At 41.3% G+C, this 15,805-nt stretch overlaps 1 protein-coding gene across 1 annotated transcript; it reads left to right on the top strand.

Annotated features, from left to right (window-relative positions):
- Nucleotides 1-275: 275 nt before the first annotated feature.
- On the top strand, nucleotides 276-15,772 carry LOC103973835 (26S proteasome regulatory subunit 7). Its single transcript, XM_009388498.3, has 10 exons — nucleotides 276-435; nucleotides 1,376-1,457; nucleotides 5,588-5,679; nucleotides 5,762-5,839; nucleotides 5,927-5,988; nucleotides 7,673-7,817; nucleotides 8,029-8,247; nucleotides 8,369-8,550; nucleotides 14,963-15,138; nucleotides 15,327-15,772. The coding sequence occupies exons 1-10, from the start codon at nucleotides 352-354 to the stop codon at nucleotides 15,482-15,484; spliced, it is 1,278 nt and encodes a 425-aa protein (XP_009386773.1). The 5' UTR covers nucleotides 276-351; the 3' UTR covers nucleotides 15,485-15,772.
- Nucleotides 15,773-15,805: the final 33 nt, after the last annotated feature.

Genomic DNA, 15,805 nt, shown 5'->3' with positions numbered 1-15,805 from the left:
GCTGTCCGACGCCGTCTCTCACAAAATGTGGCGATCGAGTAATCCTGAAACATATCAAGGGTGACGTGGCCCCGCACGTTTCTTACGGGTGACAGTTCTTAGGGGTGATTCAGCATCTACCACCCTTGCGTTGCAAGCCAAAATTGTATATCTCGCGATATATGGAGGCGATCATCCAAGAGATGAACTGTGGACCGTTCGCTGCCCATCGGACGGACGATGCTACACGAGTGGCTTCCTTTTTGTCTGCTGTTCCCTTATATTTTGGTTCCGTGCGACTGGAGGAGCGGCCGCCGATTGATAACGCAAGACAAGCCCAAGGGAGAGCGAGCGGGAGGAGAGCAGAGAGCCATGGCTCCCGAACCCGAGGACGAGATCAGCGAGAAGAATCCTCGCCCTCTTGACGAGGACGACATCGCCCTCCTCAAGACCTACGTGAGCCCCTTCCTCTCGTCCTCCTCTCCGTCCCTCTCTCTTCGATCTGTAATCTAATCTTCGATCCTTCCTTCTCCCCTCTATTCCTGTCTCTCTCCGGGTCCAAGATCGTATCTTTTGTCGGTTTTGTTCTCGAGAAGCTCTGCTGTCAGGTGGTGCGAGTTAGGGCTCCTCCTCTTCTGTCCCTTTTTCATCTGTCATATAATCTTCGATTCCTCGTCCTCTTGTTTCTTATATTCGGGTTTGGTGTGAGTTAGGGGCTCCTCCTTTTCCATCCTTCTTTGAGATTTCCTATCTTCGTCTCTTCTTTTCTCTCTTCCAGTCCTTAAACCTCTTCCATCCGTCTTTAGTCCGTCATGTAATCTTCAATTTCCCTACTCTCGACTCTTCTTGTATATCTTCGAGAACAAAGATCGATTTTTTCGTTGGAATTTTACTCCTTAGGAAGTTCTAGGGTATACTCTTCCATCTCTCTTGGATCTGTCGTGTAACAACCTTCAACTTCCCCTTCTATTGTCTCATCTATTCCTCTTTTCGAGTCAAAGTTTAATACATTGGGTCTTCTTTCTTGTTTTGTTTTTGGCTGCCCGCTTTTTATTAGATATTTTGTTATTCTGAAATGTGGGCTGTATTGTGTTTGCTTAACCTTTACGATGCTTTTCTTCTTTTTTTTTTCCCTTCTCGCCCAGATTTTCCATTTGATTTCGCGTCATGTCACCTTCAACTGTAGAGAATTTTTTCCAGAATCTGCATTCGTTATCATTTCATGGTTTCCTTCTTCCACGTCAGCTGCTTCAAGCTTCGTGCTTTATCAATTTGCATGCTAGGTTCAAGCTGCTGTTGTTTACCTTGGCTTGTGGGATACCCTTGTTTTTGGATGGTTAAGAGTATTAGCCTTAATGCTCCAGTTCCTGATCTCTCTGATATTTTTTGATGGCAGGGCCTGGGGCCTTACTCTACAAGCATTAAGAAGGCCGAGAAAGAAATCAAGGAATTGGCCAAGAAAGTTAATGATTTATGTGGTATGTTTGTGAAAAAAAAAATCAACCGAGTGTGGACTTTGTTGACAAAGCCTTCTCAGTTTCGTGTAATCACTAATTATCACTATTATATGCTTTTTTGAGCAGTTATGTTATAAAGTGCTTGATTTAGACTGGAAAGGGAGTGGACTAGGAGCTTTAGAGTTATGATACAGTCTAAAATTTGTTGATTGAATGAGAGAAAGGTAGAATGCTTAAGTAGAAACATGACATGTATCAAAGTTGAATGCAAAAGCAAAGCTACACAGAAACATGTCATATAAAGGTAAATCCATTTGTAAGCATGTCACGAATTGATTTTATAGCCAATGGTTATCAAGTCTCAGATTACTTAAAATTATTGATTATGAGTCTCACAAGAGAATGAAGACGTGCTAAAACTGAGTTGTTCTAGTTTCATTGAGTGAGCAGGTTAGTAAATATTGATAATTTCACAATTTAACAATGAAGCAAGTTCTGATGCATGGTTGAACTTGTAAAGTAATGAACAATTAAATGGTATTTGACTCCATTGCACGTGATGGGCATAGTCATGATTCGTCTTACTGGTTCGTACCGGTGTACCAACTAGTTGTTGGTACGGTGCATATCGATTTGTACCGACATATTGACACATGATATGGTAGGGTGTAGTGACATTTTGATATGTAACACTCATGCCAGTCACCTATCGGATTGGTATGTACCACCCGTATTGGGCAGTATGGGCATAACTAAGTTATAGTAAACCTATGAATCACAATGTAAATTGTTAAGACCCCAAAGTAGTTGTACCATTAAATGAATATGTTATAAAGAATCAGTTAAGATGTTATATGTTTGTTTGGAAGATTCTTTCGTGCTTGGTGAATCAAGATATTAGATTCTCAAATTAGTAACTAGAGAGTCCAAGATATGTAAGATCTAAGCTATTTGAGAATAGAGATTTAAATTTTTCTGCACCATATAGGAACTATCAGTAGAAATGATCCTTGGAGAAGGATAAAATGTGGACCAATATAACGGAAATAGTTCTTGTGGTTAATATGCTTTGCACATTAGCTAGTTGAGGCATTATATAATGGTCTTCAAATATGACCTTTGTTTTATGAATGGTGGTTTCTCATCAAATATCTCTTCACAAGCTTCATCTTAGTATGACTTTTTTGTACAATTGATTTTTTTAAGGCTTCTCTTGCTTTTTAGCTTTTTACTAACTCCTGCGAATTTGTTTGGTTTCAACTTTTGAACATATACAAGAACTTTGTTTCATCTTGGAGTAGGACAGGATGTGAAAGGTTTACCACCGTGAGAGAGAGAGAAAGTACCTGGACTTTGATTCATTGTCTGTCCCAAGAGCGATAAATGTCAAGACAATGGAAACACACAATATTGTTCGAGACTCATTGTGGCTTTAGTAGTGCACCTGGGGATGAAAGTCCCAAAGTTTCACATAATGGTGTGAGAAAAGAAAAAGAATTTTTTTTTTTTCAAAACTCATTGCCCAATATATAAACTTCTAAATTCACATTGATATATAATCTTCTCTTTGCACAAAAAAGAATTTATTGGTATTGTTGTCCTTCTTTGCATCAATTAAACCTAAATATTTTTTGTAAATGTTTGATATTTTCCCCTTCCAGACAATCTAAATAGGTAATGCAGAGACATGGAAAAGTTATGTGACAACTTATTACATGCCAATCTAGGCTTGGATCAAGTATCCCAACCCAATCCAGCTGATTTCAACGTTTAATCATAGTCACCATCAAAAAACAACCATGATTTGGTTGGAATCAGTTGATTCTATGTAGAAACAGATACTTTAGGTTGATTTATGCAATCTGGCCCTAAAACGTGGAGGTTGGTTGCTGGAGGAACCACCACCTCTCTTTTTATTAAAATTACCATCTGTTGATGTGACCACTGCTTTCTCTTTCCCCCGATATTTTTTCAAATATTTTAAATTTTTTGCCTTTTTATTGATTTTATTTGCTTATATATATGCCATATGTTGTTATTATAATTTTTATACTTATGTTCTTAATTATTTTCTGTACTTCAATTCTTTTAAAACGAAATTTGTTCAATTTTCAACTACAACTATCTTATTTAATAAACCACAATCCCAATTCTTAAGCGGATCATGCACAAACCTTGGATTCTGTCACAGCCACAAGTCAAACCTAATCGTAATTTGTTTTTCCTATCACAATAATCTTTGTTTTGATATCAATATTTTTGTTATTGTTGTCAATTCATTTTAGCCTTTTAAGGCCATTAGATTGGTACTAGTTATACCCCATTGTCTTTTATATTAATTTAATCCATCACCACCTACTGAAGTGGAACTATTGCGGCATTGTAGTTTCCTATACTTAAGGATTAATGATTCGGTGATATTGTGAGAAGGCTGATGCTGATAATCGTTTAGCTACATGGGCTATTCCATCATGATACTAAGTGACACAGTGAATTTACAATTGGCACATAACTGCTGGTGTGTTCTCTGAGCAAAGAAAACTAGAGAGACAGATATACACACAAGGGGCAATTGTTACTCTTGATGGAACTTTAATTTTTCTTGTGACATTCTTAACTACAAACTGAGATCTATCGATGACATTTTAAAATTACAGTTATTTTTTAACTACCATCCTTTTAGGATACCATTGATGTCAAGAGAATCAACCTAATTCAACTTTCACAACTTTTTTAAATTAACACAGAGATCCTTTTGGATTCTTGTGATAAGCAGGTAATGTTGAAATGCCACAAGGCCAGGTGGTTTTATATTCTCAGTTTGAGACATATCAATCCACTATTGTACTCCTTTATAATTGAACTCCATTTATGACCAAAAAAGTCACTAAGTGCATTGTATTCGACTCTCTTTTGTTTGATGATGCTTTCAAGTGTTAAAGAAATGGGATGTCTAAATTTTTCATGATCTAAACTATATTTGAACAGTCAAATTTGTCTAAATCAACCATACTGCATGTTAATTTTATTTTTGTTTTTTTCTTTAGTTGAGAAAACACAAATCAGTCAGTGTTACAACAACGAGAAATACAAAAGGCTTGCAAACTCTCAGAAAAGAATCAGTATACACTTCCTGTGAATAAGAATCCAACAAATGATAGAGTGTGTATCAGTTGGTAATGTCATAATAACTAATAGAAAAGCCTTAGTTGGATCTCTGGATGTATTGAGGCCAGGTTTTTTGTGCATACTTTAGCACTCTTTTAATCTTTCCACTTCTGTTCACCTCATCAAGACAAAACATTGGCTGTTAGGAAGTGTTGCCTGCTCAAATTACTAATAATCTGGTACTACTATGTTACATGCTGTTAGTGTCCTACCTAATTGTTTTGGTTTGAATTGTGTCATACTGAATTAGAAGTTATATTATGGAGGCTCATCTGCAATGGGTTCTTATTTAATTGAACCCCTTTATAATTGAACTCCATTTATGACCAAAAAAGTCACTAAGTGCATTGTATTCGACTCTCTTTTGTTTGATGATCCTTTCAAGTGTTAAAGAAATGGGATGTCTAAATTTTTCATGATCTAAACTATATTTGAACAGTCAAATTTGTCTAAATCAACCATACTGCATGTTAATTTTATTTTTGTTTTTTTCTTTAGTTGAGAAAACACAAATCAGTCAGTGTTACAACAACGAGAAATACAAAAGGCTTGCAAACTCTCAGAAAAGAATCAGTATACACTTCCTGTGAATAAGAATCCAACAAATGATAGAGTGTGTATCAGTTGGTAATGTCATAATAACTAGTAGAAAAGCCTTAGTTGGATCTCTGGATGTATTGAGGCCAGGTTTTTTGTGCATACTTTAGCACTCTTTTAATCTTTCCACTTCTGTTCACCTCATCAAGACAAAACATTGGCTGTTAGGAAGTGTTGCCTGCTCAAATTACTAATAATCTGGTACTACTATGTTACATGCTGTTAGTGTCCTACCTAATTGTTTTGGTTTGAATTGTGTCATACTGAATTAGAAGTTATATTATGGAGGCTCATCTGCAATGGGTTCTTATTTAATTCTAGTCCTGATGAAATAGCAAAGCTTGTTTGAGTTTATAATAAATAATAACATTTCTTATAATTAATAGGAATAAAGGAGTCTGATACTGGTTTAGCTGCACCAAGCCAATGGGATTTGGTCTCTGACAAACAAATGATGCAGGAGGAGCAACCACTACAGGTAGTTATATTTCTGTGGAAATTATGTTTTTTTTTCTTTTTGTTTATTTTGGTTTTAGGTGAGCTACTCGTTTCTTTTGAAGGTTGCAAGGTGTACAAAGATTATCAATCCGAACACGGAAGATGCCAAATATGTGATAAATGTCAAGCAAATAGCTAAGGTAAAATTTGACTTTTTTAGGATTCAGATATCTGAGTGAATGTTGACACTTAATATATATATTTGGGGATGTCTTTGTCATATGCAGTTTGTGGTAGGGCTGGGAGATAAAGTCTCACCTACTGACATTGAAGAAGGGATGCGTGTAGGGTAAGAAATATCTTTCCCTATGGATTTTGTGAAGCTATTGATGTTGTTATTGTTGTTAGCTGGCAGAACTATAAGTCAATAAAAATGATGATACAAGTGATCAGTGTGCGGTTGATGTAAGAAGTTATAAATCATCTGGGTAAATGGATGTCAGAGAGGTGTCGTCATAGCAAGGTTTGAAATATCGTACCGTACCGACGTTTCGATATTCTCTTGGTACCGTATGATACAGTATACCAAGCGGTATATCGTTCAATATACCGTTCGATATATATATATATATATATATATATATAATTTGATGACATTGCCTCTCTCTTCTCCCCCAGGCAGGGCGACATCGTCTCGTTTTTATATATAAAATATTTTTTTAAATTTTTTTATATATAAATTTTTTTTTACATATAAAATATTTTTATAAAAGGTGACATCGCGTCGCCTTATATATATATATATATATATATATATATATCGTCCGGTAACTAGTGGTTTGTGTATCGGTCAGCTTACGGCCCGGTACGTATCGCCCGGTACGAGCGGTATTATTCGAAACTGCATACCTTGCATCATAGCTTAAAAATGAGGCTACTTTATGTTAGATTGAGTATGTAGTTAATCGAATCTGTAGGAGAAATTTTTGGAAGGTTCGCAGGCATAATGAATCTTTAGGCCTGTACCTGTTAAACTCTGATTTCATCTTGTTTAATACCTGGTGCTAAAGCGTACTTGCAACTTTTGATGGATAAACAAAGATCACTGATTCTTTTTGTAATGGGGAAGAATATTGAGAGCAACTCTGTAGTGGTACTGGTATTGTTTTGAGAGCACTAATTAATTAAGAACAATAACCTATCTTTGGATCAAGGATGAAAGATGAACATCATCTTTGCTATGTGGGCAGCTTCAGGTAGTGCATCATCTTTTTGTCAGTTGATGTACAAAACAATGTAAACCATGGTTCTTGGATCTTGTTGTAAATTCCAGTTGTGTTCCACTGTTAGTGCTCTCAATTTTTCTGGTGGAATGATTAGAGATATCGAGCTATAAAATTCAAATAAAGATGTTATTGGAGAGAGAGCTTTCAATATCATAAAGTTTATCATGCACCTTAGTAGGAGATTTTGGTTGTTTCTATATTTTCAGAAGTGCACACATTTAGATCTTGATTCTTAGAAATGTTGCCTCTGAATTTTAATTTATTTTTTTTACTTTGAATCACATCTAAGATCTTATGTAAGCAAACAAAACGTTTGTTTTGCATGAGTGTAGACAATTCTTGTACAATGGTGCCTGGTTTCTGCCATTCTGTGGTATGGTTCCAGAATTACCTATACTAGAAAATGGAAACATTCTTTTGTGAGAAAATTGTTGCTAGTTTGCCAAGGGGATTCAGATCATGGTATAAAAAGTCTCTCCATTGAATAGTATTTGCATAGTCAATTTGGCAGGGTGACAAATATAACTTCTCAATTCGTTTTTCTTCATCTTTTGGCATTTTGCATAGTAGAAAGGACTGGCTTTCTGATATCGGGCGAGGGTAGGATTCAACTATTTAATGTCATAACTACTGCATGCATTCTCATTCATCTTTTATTCTCAGTGTTCCTTTTTTGCCCCTTGTAAGAATACATTTAGGCTTCTCAATCCTTCATGGATATCACATCTATTCTCTTTCTGATTGCAGAGTTGACAGAAACAAGTACCAAATTCAAATTCCCTTGCCACCCAAGATTGATCCAAGTGTTACAATGATGACAGTCGAGGAGAAGCCTGATGTTACATATAATGATGTTGGTGGATGCAAGGAGCAAATTGAGAAGATGCGAGAGGTGTGTATGAGCTGTTTGTTGACCTTTTTCAGGGTTAGCTTATTTATTGATGTAGTTATAGCATATGAGATGCATTTACTAGGAGGAAAATCTGATATATAATTTCATTGTAATGTGTGCGTTTATGCCCGAGTGACCTGACTAGGCCTATTGGTTGTCAGCTTGCACACCAATATCTTGATATTCTTTGTTCATCTAACTTTTTCTGTAGGTTGTGGAGCTTCCTATGCTTCATCCAGAGAAGTTTGTCAAATTAGGTATTGATCCTCCAAAAGGTGTTCTCTGTTACGGACCCCCGGGAACTGGCAAAACACTATTAGCTAGAGCAGTAGCCAACAGAACAGATGCTTGCTTTATTCGTGTCATTGGAAGTGAGCTTGTTCAAAAATATGTTGGAGAAGGGGCTCGGATGGTTCGTGAACTTTTTCAGGTTGTCAAATCTTCCTGAGTAATCTGCCTTCTCTTCCTTTCATCCTTGAGAGTTCACATTCTTTTGTGCTAAATTTGTTGGTCTTCTATAGACTTGTTTGTTAATTGTTCTCCTATTATAGATGGCACGGTCAAAGAAAGCATGCATTGTCTTCTTTGATGAAGTTGATGCTATTGGTGGAGCTCGGTTTGATGATGGGGTTGGTGGTGACAATGAAGTTCAGCGCACAATGCTTGAAATTGTTAATCAGCTTGATGGTTTTGATGCCAGAGGAAATATTAAAGTTCTAATGGCTACCAACAGGTATACTATTTAATTTGGATTTGCTTTTTTATATCACTTGGAAATGGCATCTAGGCCACGGCTTAAGTTATGAGCATTTTTGGTGTCTGCATTTTTATCTGCTGCAATAGACTAACATAAGGACAATTTCTGTAGTACCTTGCAATAGATTCAGAATATCATTTTTATCTCTTTAAAATCTCTAATACCAGTCAGATATGCTACTTTGTTTAATAATCTCAAGTTATTCTTGTCATTGGCTTTATTATAAGTGGCCAGCCTTAACCGGGGTTAAACCTGTTCGAGTGTTTGATAACCAACTCATGTTTATAGCTAAGTCATTCTTATGTTTATCGTAAAGCATCTAAACATGTCCATTTTATGTTGCCTTTGATGTATGGCCACAAGGCAGTTGGAAGTCTAAACCTTTGTTACATCAAGTCATTGTCATCAGTACATGAGTACCATGCTGATGACAGAACAAGTACAACACATCAATGAACTGCAACTCTTTCAAATTTTACATTGGGTACTTTATATGGGGAGCAAAGCAGGGTTTGCAAAATTGTACCGGGTGGTACATACCAGTCCGCCAGCAGACCAGCACGCCGACCACCCGCTACTGGGCGGCATTAGGCTTTGGGCTTCGACAAGTTGTACAGATCTAGAGCACTGACATATCTGGAACACCAACAGGTTGTACGGCCTCGCCCTGATGATGTTGATTAGGTTGGAGTTGAGGGGAGCGACGGGCGTGGGCCACCCGGACACCATCTGCTCGTTGGGGAGCTCGGTGAAGTTCTTGGAGCTGTCAGCGATGGCAGGGAGGAGGGTGGACTTGTTGAGGTTTTGGTTGAAGGTGTTGGGGTCGTTGTAGTTGAGGAGGATGTGGGCGGAGATGGCAGTCTTGATCTTGTCGGTGGGGAGGGATGAGATGGGGGATATGGCGGTGTTGTCGACGACGAGGATGGTGATGGTCTGGTGGCTGTTGATCACGTCGACGAGCTTCAAGTTAGTGAGGTATTTGGTGAAGGCGGAGTATTTGGGGTAGGGGTCGAGGATCTCCTTGTCGTCAAAGGTCGCAGCCGAGGCGACGAGGAGAAGAAGGAAGGCTAAGGGTTTGGAGGCCATTTTATCCAGAGCAACGACCTTGGCCTTGGTCTTGTCTTCACCTTGGAGGGCTTCGGAATGTTATTGTGGCACTACTTTTAGGTATTTTCAGAGGATTTTATACCTTTTTTTTAGGTGTACTGCTCTGTCACGGACAAACTTCGAAACATGATGTTTGATGTAATGCTTATGTATGTCCGTGTCTTTTGGGCATGTTCATGCCTTGTACAACATCTAGAGGGGCGGCCGAAGGCTTAATAGTCCCATTTTAGTTGGGTTGGTGGCCTCTTTAGGCTTGTAAATAAAGGTTGTGTAATGTGGACACGTGCGAGAGATTTTCGGTCTGTAATGGACCATTTTACCCTTTGTTGTGCCACTGTTCAGAGCTTGTAAAGTCTATTTGTAATTTGCATTATCTATGAAGTGTTTTTCGGAGATGTTTGCTTGTGGATCCCGATTGAGGCATTCTCTCTAGCCCGTTCTCTCTTTTGTTGGTCCTAAGGGACAATGGGAGGCTTTGGGGAGGCTGACCTTTGCGGACGGACACGCAGGGGGCACCGACTTAGGCAAAACCAGCTAAGTTCGTGACAGATGGTATCAAAGCGGGACAAGCACTCATAGAAACACTTGACATGCAAACGTGGGGGACCTAGTGGGGCTGCGTTGAGGGCAGTCAGCACACGCGCGACCATTTGGGGGAAAACGGGCATGGAGATGTAGGGAAAAGGAGTCGCTCGGAAGAGCGGGCATCCGACACTAGCATTCAAAGGAATGGCCAACCCTTCGTGCAAGAGGCACCACAAGAACAGGCAAGCTTGGAAGAATGTGGAACGCACAAAGGTTGGGATGGCTGAGTTTGAGCTACGGCTCAACGTTGACAACTATACTTGATGGTGCTCAAAGCAAGCGAGGTGCTTGGCAAAGGATGAGACCATGCAAGGTGAAAGAGTTGCTCAGCGATCGAAAGAGTTGTGCAAAGCTCATAGAGGTGAGGGGAAGTGCTAACTCAAAGAATTCGATACTCATGCATGGGCTTGTATGCGGACGATGGAATGTTCGTGGCCATCCCAAGGCGACCGAAACTCGGCGCCATGAAGCATTGAAACTTTCTCTTCGGCATGTGAAGGATACGTCCGTAGGAGGCTGAAGTGTGCAACGAGTTCAGCATGTTGCTAGGCCTTGAGGGGTGCAGCGGGGATTGTATTGACGGTGAGTCGCAATCTAGCAAGTGCGTTTGCAGGAGGCAGAACAATGCACAGTTTGTTCAGCAGATCGGAGTAGTCCAAGGGGATGGTGGTCTCCGAAACGAAGAGAGATGTTGCTCCAACGGGATAGTTATCTAGGAGGGATAAGTCCCGGCTCTCCAGAGAGAGAATCATGTGGGATGGACCTCACATGTTGAGGAGGAGTACCTCAACAAACAACAACTCCACGAAGCTCGATGGACTGAGCAAGCGGCGAGGAGTCGTCGCATGATCTCGCTTGAGAGAATGCATTGGTGGATGCATTACGAGATTAAGTGGGGGAGCGACCCAAAGCAACTTAAATGAAGGCACACTTGGAGTCGATGTGGAGATCGGACTCAAGGGAGGGTCGACCCGTGGAATGGTGAGCGCGAGGGCCACCATCAACTCAATGTGAAAACGAGGAGCGGAGCAACTTGGGTGTAACTTGGCGGAGTACTCAAGCCGCATGAAGGGAGCCAACATAGAAGTTGGAACGTGGAGCAGAGGCACAGTGCTTTCCTTAGACAGAGGTCAAGGACATGAACTCTTGTAGAGGCAAGAGTAGGATCATGTTGTTCCATGGGTCCTTCATTCTGACGGAGCAGACTCATCTTGCATGGTGCCAAAGACGAAGGGAGCTTCGGGGCATATGCACCTTATCTCGGAGAAGCATTTGATGGAGGAACTAAGGCGACTCAACTTGCGGAGGCGAAGTTGGGTACAGAAGGCCTTAGCACGGGGCAAGAGGACGCAGAGGCGGGTACTCTTGAAGAATATGCCACAGTGTTGCCATTCGAGTTGCTATGAAGGAAGCGCCGCGCAGCGGAGATTGTGCTGGTAGGGGCAGAGGCCCAGGATCCAGACAATAGTGCACAAATTACAGTGAAGTCGGTGGACTTCGGGAGCTACTAGGCGACGGACTGTCCTAGAGCGGTGCTTCATCTAGGTGTGACCCAAGAGTGGGTGGATGAAGGTCAATTGCCAAAGGAGCGAACAAAATCGAAGGTGGAGGAGACCCTGTGATGTATTGGCAGAGGCCACACATGGAGGGTTCACAATTCGAGTTTATTCCACAAGGATCAGAATGCAATGGAGATGTCACCAGGAGGCGACATGGTGCAGCGGATCGTGGTGGAACAGTTCGTGGCAATGCGATACACACGACTTAGTCCCGGGAGGGACTAGATCATATGGAGGTATGATCGGGAGCTATTGGAAGCTCCACTTCGGTGAACAACACGACGGTAAGAAGGGCTATGGATTCAAGGAGTGAAGACCATGGTACCGCAGAGGCGGGTCTTCCGTGCGTGCATCGAATTTTGCTTCGGATGAAAGCCTTGGTCATCAGCATATGGGGGCTGTGTTCCACTAAGGGAAAAGTTCGAATGCAAGTACCAGTGAGTTCCATGGGAGGAACTTGATCATGCAGAGGTATGATCGAAGCAGCTGGAGAGTTGGACTGCTTCAGAGCTCATATTCGCTTAAGGGAGCCCGACAAGTCAGAGGACAAGGCCGAGTAAGCGAACGTTGCTACCAAGGAAGCTAAGGAGAACAGAATCGGTGCAAACCCTACAACGTGATGGCAGAGGCCATGCATGGGAGTTGCAGTCTGTCTTTCCATCGACCAAACGGACTGCTTGGAGAACACAGAGGTGTTGAAGCAGGGGGTCGAAAGGGGCGAGGAAGCGACGACGAGTCCAGAGGGACTTAGCTACCCAAAATCAAGCAATCAGTTAGAATGGAGGTGGACTCGGAGGAGTGCCACAGAGGCATATCTACTGATTGTGAAGAGAAGGGATACAGATGCGAGGCGACGGATAGTAGTGCCATGGGCATGGCAGCGCCATGGTACCGCAGAGGCGGGACTTCCGTGAAAGTCATTGATCCCTTGCTCTCATGGAGGGAGAGCGCTTGGTCGTGAAAGGGGCCGAGGAGGTGGAGAATGCAGAGGCAATCTCCAAGTACAGAGACAAGGCTGAAGGACAGAGGCCGAAGAACTTCGTAAGACCAGTGTCAATGTGCTTCTCATCAAGATAGCCGAAAGTGAAGGACTTCGGGTCATGCAAGAGTGTATAACCAAGGAACGAAGCAGGCAGTACGTGGTGTTGTACCTTTGCTACTCAGAGGAGTAGGCGGCAGGGTTTGATGGAGAAGATGGTATAATCCCAGAGGCGACCAAACCTATGAGAGAATTACTCCAAGTTGGGGTGAAAACTTCCTGCATTCCAGAAGTTCGATGGCATTGAGAAGGTGAATCACAGTAACTAACTCAACGCAAGGAGTGCAAACACTTCAAGTGCTTCAGAAGTGTGAGCAAAGAGCAGGCGAAGGCTAGTAACCAACTCGATGCATGAAGTACAACCTCGAGGAGGCGGGCGAAGTCAAGTAACCTTTGCCTTCTCAACTCTTAAGAGAATGGGCGAAACCGAGTACCCCAATTCTCTTATCTATCCAACAGAGGAGCTCTGTATATGTTCAAAGACCCTTCGAAGATAATAGAAGACAATAGTTGTCAAATCCTCACCAACGGTGATCAGTGTTACTGAGAGTAGATTGTCCGCTTCATTTCCCAACGAAATGCCAATCGAAAGCGGAAGTGATACGAACCTACTTGGATGTGACAACTAAGTGAAAGAAAGAGTCAATGAGCAAATTTTGTGGAGGAAGGACCCAAAACTTCAGAAGTTTGCGAGACGATGCTCGTTAAAGCTCCAACAAACATCCACCCAGTTCAAGCAGCATGTGGAATTTGAGAGACTAGCGCAGTAAGGATGGTCTTTTCCTTCATTTGGGGGATCCGCAGGAATCAACAAGGATCAACACAACTCAACCAACCCCACACCAGAGTCGGAGTCATTGGTGAGTTGAAGCAGCATGGCGGATCAAAGGTTCGACTACTCAAAAACAGCAGCGGAGAGCAGCTGGGAGTCAAGAGGCACATTGTAGCCCGAGCAGAAGATTGAAGACTCAGCAAAGGCGAGGAGTTGCAGTGTCGACAAAGGCTTCAACGAGGACGTCGAAGGAATAAGTGGGGGAGAATGTCACGGACAAACTTCGAAACAGGATGTTTGATGTAATGCTTATGTATGTCCGTGTCTTTTGGGCATGTTCATGCCTTGTACAGCATCTAGAGGGGCGGCCGAAGGCTTAATAGTCCCATTTTAGTTGGGTTGGTGGCCTCTTTAGGCTTGTAAATAAAGGTTGTGTCATGTGGACACGTGCGAGAGATTTTCGGTTTGTAATGGATCATTTTGCCCTTTGTTGTGCCACTATTCAGAGCTTGTAAAGTCTGTTTGTAATTTGCATTGTCTATGAAGTGTTTTTCGGAGATGTTTGCTTGTGGATCCCGATTGAGGCATTCTCTCTAGCCCGTTCTCTCTTTTGTTGGTCCTAAGGGACAATGGGAGGCTTCAGGGAGGCTGACCTTTGTGGACGGACACGCAGGGGTGCCGCACGACTTAGGCAAAACCAGCTAAGTCCGTGACAGCTCGGTACCCCATATCGTACCATACCGAGCAAAGCTCACTACATTGGTACAGCATGAGATTTAAAACCTTGGAGTAAAGTCCCTTCACAGGGTGATTGTCAGGTACAAACAGTCTAGAGTGGGAATTTAACCTTTGTGACATCATTGTTAGTTTAATAACATTTGCAGGGCCATGCTTGATATTTGCAACTTTGAAGGGACCACTAGGATATTATGCTACACTGCAAGGGTACAATGCAATTTTCAACATGAATATAATATTCATTATTCCATCATTTATTTCAAATTGATATCTTAGCTAGCATGTTTATTCTTTCTGAAAGCATCTGGCATCTGATGGAATTCATGAGTTCTTCAATTATGATGTATATGCTATGGCTTTTGGAGCATCTAATAGCAACATATTTTGGTGTTGAACTCCTTGGTTTTTCAACATTGCAATTTTTTTTTATTTTTAAATTGTCAATGTCCTCATTTCCATCTGGTTTATAAATTTGTCTATTTGCAATACATTCGTGGTTGTTAATGCTTTAACAATTGAATTGGTAATTGTCCTTTTAGCTTAAGCCGAGTCTAACTGTTTTAGCATGTTTGCTATGAAATAATACAGGCCTGATACTTTAGACCCTGCACTGCTGCGTCCTGGACGGTTGGACCGTAAGGTTGAGTTTGGTCTACCTGATCTGGAGGGCCGAACGCAGATATTCAAGATCCACACCAGGACAATGAACTGTGAGAGAGACATCCGGTTTGAGCTTCTTGCCCGCCTCTGCCCCAATTCCACTGGTGAGGAAATGCCCAATTTTCTAGTAATCGGCATCATAAAAAAATTTATTTTGATAGATTTGTTTTATGAAAGCTTAGGTGGATGTTTATGTAGCCATTTTGAATCAGTCTGATGAGATTATGTGCTCCAATCAGAATCTCTTTTTGATACTGATGATGTCTGTTGTCATTTTGTATTTTATTCGAAGGGGCTGATATAAGGAGTGTTTGCACTGAAGCCGGGATGTACGCGATCAGAGCACGGAGGAAGACTGTTACAGAGAAAGACTTCCTCGATGCAGTGAACAAAGTCATCAAGGGTTACCAGAAGTTCAGTGCAACACCCAAGTACATGGTCTATAACTAAACATGACTTCATCGAAACGATCGAAGGAAGGCAAACTGTTCATCCACCGTGCGAGATGTCTTATTACTTGATTTTTATTTCAACTAATGAAGGATTGAGCCAGGGCCTGTTTGCAAACCACTTGTTGTGGACTTTCAGCTACTTTCTTGTTCCATTAGCATGTGCATGTTTTGAAGCCTGGGTTTTCAAGATTGATATCATATCCATTCCTTGTGAAGTGTAGCTATGCATGTCACTCTTAAACTCTTAGATGTTGAAAGAATTGCTCCGTTAAAAGTTTTGGTTTTAGGGTAACAAAATATTTATCCTTGTGATCAATCT

This window comes from Musa acuminata, chromosome BXJ3-5, assembly GCF_036884655.1.
Source record: "Musa acuminata AAA Group cultivar baxijiao chromosome BXJ3-5, Cavendish_Baxijiao_AAA, whole genome shotgun sequence".
Lineage (NCBI taxonomy): Eukaryota > Viridiplantae > Streptophyta > Magnoliopsida > Zingiberales > Musaceae > Musa > Musa acuminata.
This window is presented reverse-complemented; position numbering and strand designations above follow the sequence as displayed.

Excerpts from the sequence above, each read along its gene's own strand:
- LOC103973835 (XM_009388498.3), top strand. The coding sequence starts at position 352 with ATGGCTCCCGAACCCGAGGACGAGATCAGCGAGAAGAATCCTCGCCCT. Across the intron at positions 1,458-5,587 it reads GAAAGTTAATGATTTATGTG|GAATAAAGGAGTCTGATACT; the intron begins GTATGTTTGTGA and ends TATAATTAATAG. Across the intron at positions 5,989-7,672 it reads GAAGAAGGGATGCGTGTAGG|AGTTGACAGAAACAAGTACC; the intron begins GTAAGAAATATC and ends TTCTGATTGCAG.